Source organism: Vitis riparia, chromosome 14 (assembly GCF_004353265.1).
Source record: "Vitis riparia cultivar Riparia Gloire de Montpellier isolate 1030 chromosome 14, EGFV_Vit.rip_1.0, whole genome shotgun sequence".
In the NCBI taxonomy this organism is placed as follows: Eukaryota; Viridiplantae; Streptophyta; class Magnoliopsida; order Vitales; family Vitaceae; genus Vitis; species Vitis riparia.
In genome coordinates, this window is record NC_048444.1 from 8,812,434 (window position 1) to 8,819,013 (window position 6,580).

A 6,580-nucleotide genomic window follows, 5' to 3' on the forward strand; every position below is an offset into this window, starting at 1 on the left:
GGCATGGTCGGTTGGAGGTTAGAAGGGTCAAGAACAAGCATAGAGATGGGGAATACGGAAAGGGGTTCCCATGGGCCCAGACTTCCTGTGTATGACTCAACTCATACTGATTCAGTCGTCCACTGCTTCATTGACATTGTTACTTGTACTGTCAACAGGAATACAGGATAGATATTTTCTGTTTTTCTCCCTCGCATTTAATATTTGTGGAGACTGGTGGAGCAGTGGAAATGAAAATAAGACAAGTCACTTAAAAGGCTGAAATAAAAAAGTTATCCCCAGCACATGAATGAAAAAGATGAGAGAAGCTTTAGAAATTAAATGAAACATATGATATGAATGGAATGAACAGTGAGGGAGGTGACAATTGAAAGTGTGGGAAGAGAAGCAATCACTTTCAATGAAACCTACTTTGCATGTACATCAGACAAAAAACAGACGGCTATTATCAGGCCCCATCTGCTGCAGTGGGACCTACCCCACTTCCATAATGTGAGGACCCCTCTTCCTCTTCCACTCGTTTTTCCAGTAGGATGATGACACCCACATGGAGTGGCCCACATCCACTCCCCTAACCCAACCATAAAAATAAAAAAATAAAAGCATTCTCTCATTCACAGTCGATACACACTGGACTGGACAGACAGTTGACAGTGTCAACCCTCTCCTCATCCTCATTTTGCGCTATCCAACCCATTCTGAAAACAACCCCACACTCCCCCATTTCACTTCTTACCTTCTCTCTCTCCCCCACCCCACTCCATTTCCTTCAAACCTGAACTGCCATCAGATGGTGGTCAGGCAACAGTTTAAAACAAACCTCCCCCTACTTGTTTAAAGTGCATTGGCTTCTAGTTGAGAATGTATACGCTTTGTTTTTGCTTTTTGGGCTATGTTTGGATTGCCCATTTGCATTTCAATTCCTAACAAACACCTCATGATTCCCATATTTTCATGAGACTCAACTCCTTTCTTGGTAAAATGCTTCATATAGTTCCCCAATTATACAGTCTCAATTTTTAAAAAATAAAATAAAAAATTTGGAGATGCAATTTCCTCTATTTTGTTTTGGTTGAATAGGAGCACACGGTGGAGAAGGGAGGGAGGTGTTCGAAGCCAGCACTACACTACACACATGTCTCGTCCTTTGTTTTATTTTCCATGAAAGGGACTTCCGTCCCAAAAGGAATGGTGCCACATGTGCTTCATTTGATGCCTTTAGATGAGATTGGGACACACTCCCAGTTTTCTTTTCTTATCCCATCTCTTCTCACCAATCAAATCAAATTGTTTCACCATTTTTACACACAAAAAGAAAAAAAAAAGAAAAAAAAAAGTAGTAGATTCTTGGTATAAATCAATACTAGACATTGTAAATGAACACCAGGAATAACTTGATCAGAAGAAAATAATAAAAATACAAAGAAGATTATCCAACCGGAAATTATTTACCTCAATTTTCTCACCTTACAGTCGCAGTTGCCATCATCAACATTCAAAATCCAATTATTTGTACCACCACCCCAATGATCGTTATTCATTGTTCACTTGGCCGGTTCCATGTTCTTGGATTGATCTTCTCCACCATTACTTGTACGGGAAGAGAAGGAAACTTCATTCTCATGGTTTGCAGTAAGTCAGATCAAACCTTTCTGATGAGAACTCTTCAGTTTACTCCACCTGGGATCATGGATGGCATCAGCCTAAACAAAGAGGCTTCTAAACTCTGCACAAAACTTAGCAAAAAAATATTAAACTACAACCATGTGTTAAGATAGTGATAAATTATTATGACAAAAAAGGGATTGAACGGACTAGTCAAGAATTTAGAATTCATTGTAAGACTTAGGTGGTGTTTGTTTTTTTGGTTGAATAGAAAAAACTAAAATACTGGTTGATATTAATAAATTATTTTTAACTAAATATAAAAAGCCAAATATTTTAGTTTTTTCTATTCAACTAAAAAACAAATACCACCTTATGAGGTATTTGATAGAAGTTTAACACTTATTACTTAATGATTTAAGTTTAATTATATTTAAATTGTTGATTTAAAACTTATTACCTAATTTTTACTTTAAGTATTAAAGTTTTTTTTATAAAATTAACTTAAAATTTATTATAAATCATCAAATCGACACATTTATCCTCATAAATTATAATTAGAGTAAAAGAGATTGAGTAACGATAAAAATCATGGAATAGCAAAAAAGATCGTACAAGTAATAAGGGTAAATTTGTAAAATAAATATATGAATTTAAAAATAAGTTAATTATTTTTACTTATTACTTAAAGTTCTTTTTTACTTTAAATTATACCATTAAATTATTTTATTAAATATATTTAATTTATTTAAATCACTTTAAATTATTAAATTGATTTATTAAACACTCAATTAGGGTAAGTTAAAAATTAATGTAACTCATAATTGAAGAGTAGGACACAAAGACTAAGGCCTCTGGTTCCAATCATACAACCCGTGATAAAGGAATAAAAAGGAAAAAGGGAAAGGAAAATAAAAAGGATAAAAAGTTGTAATAAGACAAATATTAGAAAAGAATTGTATATTTAAAAAAGGGAAATGGGAAAATGATGAGATATAGGCATTGTCTTTACTAGGAAGGGTTCGAGGGTTTGAAATTTAGAGCGAACAGCATAGCTAAAAAAAGGCGGCTTGTGACTCTGAAAGGAAATCCAACAATTTGACACATATTAGAAGGTGGGAGAATAAAAGCCTTAAATTCCAATTATAGCTCATTCACAAGCCACCAACCTGCTTTCCCATGGAACAACCTCGGGGAGACATTGAACCAGAGTTCAATCTAAGGGAATGGGCTCGCAAGGCTCGAATCAGTAGGGAAAATACCACTTCAAGAAGGTTCTCAGCATCAAACATCAGAAGAGAAGACACAAGGTCTTTTAGATCAAACATCACCATCTCTAGCACTGCTTCTTCTCCTGGATACACCTTAAGAGGTACTTCAATCTTTCTCATCTCCACCCCACTTGCTCGCCTTTGTTTTGGTGCATTGCTTCTCATGGAAACTCTTTCTAACCAGATGAGATCGACCCTGCAACATACTCATTCACCAGTGCTCTCAAAGGTAAGGCTAGTAAAATCTTTATTTTTATGTATATGTATAGTTGAAGAACCCTGGTTCTGGTTGTGAGGATTCTGAGTTTTAAATGAATTGGGTGGCGGTTTTTTGGTAATGCAGCGTTGCAGGCAAGGTCGGGCTACGGTTGGGAGTGCTCATCACCAGATGGGTTTGCTTTAAATTCCAAGTGGAATGAAGCAGAGAAATATATCTGCAACCCACTCTCAGGGGAGGTTCCAATGGAGTGTCTGTCTGCAAAAACACTCAGTGGGCGATCCTTTCGGAACTTCACAAACAGAATTACAATGTCTGCGCCTCTTATTTACCCTTCCCAGCCGCGACAACCCCAAACAAATCATTTTGCAGCTGCTCCTACAACACAGGAAAACTTTGTCCAATTTCCTATTCAAGGTGTCAAAACCCTTTGCTTTGTTCACACTTACTGTTTATCCATTTGTAGAGTTCATTTTTATGATGGCTTGAAGCATACTATCTCTCATATATTACAGAGAAGAAAATGGAGGGCATGACCAGAGATGTGGGAACCCAAAGCACACCACCTGATCGTAGTTCAAGTAGTCCTAGCCCCACTTCCACCCCTTCCATCATAGAAAGATCATTACAGCGATGTCGAGCAGAAGGCGGAGAATCACCCAACTCTAATGCCAAATTGAAATCTGAGGAAGAGGTATGTTCTTTGTTAACATTTTCAAATGAATTGTTTACATGACTGATACTGCTTCTATCACAAAACCTCCTCAAATGAAATTCAAATGATCGCCACTCGAAATTTTAGGAATTTATGAGATTTCATTCACATTAGATAAATCCTCCCTAAGGTTTCTAAGACTATAATCACTATGGTCTCTCAAGGTTTTGAAATATCAGCATTCTTTTTCTTTTTTCTTTTTCTTTTTCTTTTTTTCCATATTTTATATGTCCTGTCTTTAGCGTTTTATTTTAATCATGTTGATGCTTTAACTACTGCATATCCCGCCTCTCCCCGTCCTTGAACCTGGGGCTTAAATTTTTTTGAAGTATGCTATTTCTATGTGGATTTGAAGTTCTAATACATCATTATTTTGCCTAATGACCTCACAGCCCTAGAAACAAGGTGTTTAGTATGAAGATTTTCTGCCAAACCGTTGGCTTGGCTTGACAAAAACTTGTCAAGTTGGTAACATGGTGTGTCTGCGGATGGGACAAACCAGATTTCATGGTCCTGATAGGTGTCCAGTAGAGGGTAGTGGCCTTACAAGGTGGGGGACTGATATAATTGCACCCTATAGCTTTCATGGGCATATGCAGGCTAGGTATATATGCTCCACAGAAGCCATAAAGTGAATTAGCCAAAACAGCCTGATCTCCAGCACAAAGTCACATAATCTTGTGCCTGTTTGGGCTTCTGAGAAAGGTTTTTTTTTTCTGGCAATAAAGCATTTTCCCAGATGAAAAAACAGTGTCCAAACAATGTTATCAACTTTTCCCTAACCTTTTCTTGAATCATTTATGAACTCTTTTTATGCTTTCCCTTTTCTTCTGTTTGTTCTTTTGTGGAGTCACTGAAGATGCCTCAGTGGCAATGCAGTAGAAAAGATTCTTCACTCTTCTTTCTTTTTCTTTCTCTTATGCTTTTGGGTTATGGGAGGGTTCCCAATGATTATGCTTTATGACTGGTTTCCTCTTCTTTTTGGGAAAATGGCCATGTGTTTCAGGGCTGTTAATTAAATGTTATCCTGCAATCTATTATTGCAGGGGCTAATTTTGCTGCTTTCATGCATAATCCAATTTCCAATTTTTGTGCCTTGAATGGTACTAGTCAAAATAAAATTACCTCTCTTGCAATAAGCCAATTAAGAAGAATCTATTTTCATATGGTGGACCGCCGTATATGCTTCTCCAAAAACTGAAACATTTATGTCCTGCATGTACACAAATGGATTACGGTGTTGAGTTTTACTCTGCCTTCAAATTGTGCTCCTTGACAGTCTCTGGTACTATGAACTGGCTGGTCCCCTTTCTCCTCTCTCTTTTGTACAAGATAAACCTAACTTCTTGTTTCAAAATTCACTCCTGCACTTGAACCAAACCCTCAATCTGGATTTCTGCTACACAATTTATAGGCTTTGCACACTGCCCCTCATTGACCAGCAATTACCCAACATGAAGGAACCAGTCCCAAGGTGTTTACTCCATTAAAGCTATCCTCTTTTCCAGTATTTTACCACATGACTCTGATGCAAATGTAATCACAAATTGCTTCTTTTTGGGCTAGAATGAGCTGCCATTCATCAAATTGGAGGATTGTGTAGGTGGGGTTTGGATTCAAAATGGAGAAGCTAACCCCGCTCCCACCCACGTGCAGGTTGGTCACCACCTAACTGACCTTGTCGGTCCCCTTAAGAAATTTTGAACTCTAGACCAATCCATGCTGAAATATCTTTAGTGCTATCCATACCAGTAGAGAAGCAGGGGCATTGTGCTCACTCTGTTTCTTCTAAGCCAGACAAACTAAAATAGAAATGGTTTCTCTAGGATGTTTAGGTATAGTTTCAAAAATGTACCGGAAAAACCAAAAGAAAAACATATGTAGTTTTGGAAAGAAAAGAACTTTCATAATCTAACTCAATGCATACGTAGGTGGGAGTTACAAAAATATAGAGTAAAAATCTGACACTGATGTGCATACACATGGCTGCAGGTAGAGGTGAAAGATACAAGAGAGAAAGAAGAAACAAAAAGAAAAGAGGAAGAACAGATAAAGAAAGAGAAGCAAATGTGCAGGTGCAGGCAAGGTGGGTGCTTGTCATGGAGGAGTCTGTGGATGAGGAAAAGGCACAGAGAGAAACACAAACCGAGAAAGAAGAATATATTTCTTCAACATATTAAAGGGTGTTAAAAGAAGAAAAGGAAAGGAAAAAAAAAATTGAGATTGTAGGTTGGGGGAGATTCCTCTATCTTTTTCCCTGTTTCTGTGTGTGTGGGGGGGCAGAGATATGGCAGGGGACAGTGATGTAGTGGTAGGGAAAGTTAGAGCAATCATGAATGGACAGAGGTGAGTGAGGGGAGAGAGTCATCTTCTTTGTTTGTTTTTTGTTACTGTTGCTTCGATGTTATGTTTTTGTTGTTCTATTTTGGCTTGACAGCTTTCAGTTCACGTGCATATGCTTTGTTACCATGCAATTCCCACTCCTCTTCTTTCTTCTCTCAACAGCCCATTGAGGATTTTAATTAGCTGTCTCTCTTGCATTCCATAAACCTTATCCTTTCTGACACAAATGAATCTACCAACCAAACCCACCAAATATTTTGAAAAAGTATTTAAATCTAATCTTTCTCTAAGATATTTATCAAATCAGTAACTGTAATTTTAACTTTATGCTTAGAATCATGTCAGTGACTGATTTCAATCTTAAAGCTAAAATTATAATAGGTGACTGTAGCTTTGACATCAAGAGAAAAAAACACACAGATGCATACT

At 37.3% G+C, this 6,580-nt stretch overlaps 1 protein-coding gene across 3 annotated transcripts; it reads left to right on the top strand.

The window, feature by feature from the left end:
* The first annotated feature begins 2,637 nt into the window (after positions 1-2,637).
* On the top strand, positions 2,638-6,303 carry LOC117929559. Of its 3 annotated transcripts, XM_034849870.1 has the most exons (6): positions 2,638-2,977; positions 3,061-3,105; positions 3,220-3,510; positions 3,609-3,787; positions 5,375-5,464; positions 5,801-6,303. In XM_034849870.1, exons 1-6 carry the CDS (start codon positions 2,785-2,787, stop codon positions 5,996-5,998), a joined length of 996 nt encoding a protein of 331 aa, XP_034705761.1. In that variant the 5' UTR covers positions 2,638-2,784; the 3' UTR covers positions 5,999-6,303. The 3 variants fall into 3 exon arrangements, with proteins under 3 accessions (XP_034705761.1, XP_034705763.1, XP_034705762.1); XM_034849872.1 differs by lacking the exons at positions 5,375-5,464; positions 5,801-6,303 and adding an exon at positions 4,201-5,368 and having other exon boundaries at positions 2,640-2,977; XM_034849871.1 differs by lacking the exon at positions 5,375-5,464 and having other exon boundaries at positions 2,641-2,977.
* Positions 6,304-6,580: the final 277 nt, after the last annotated feature.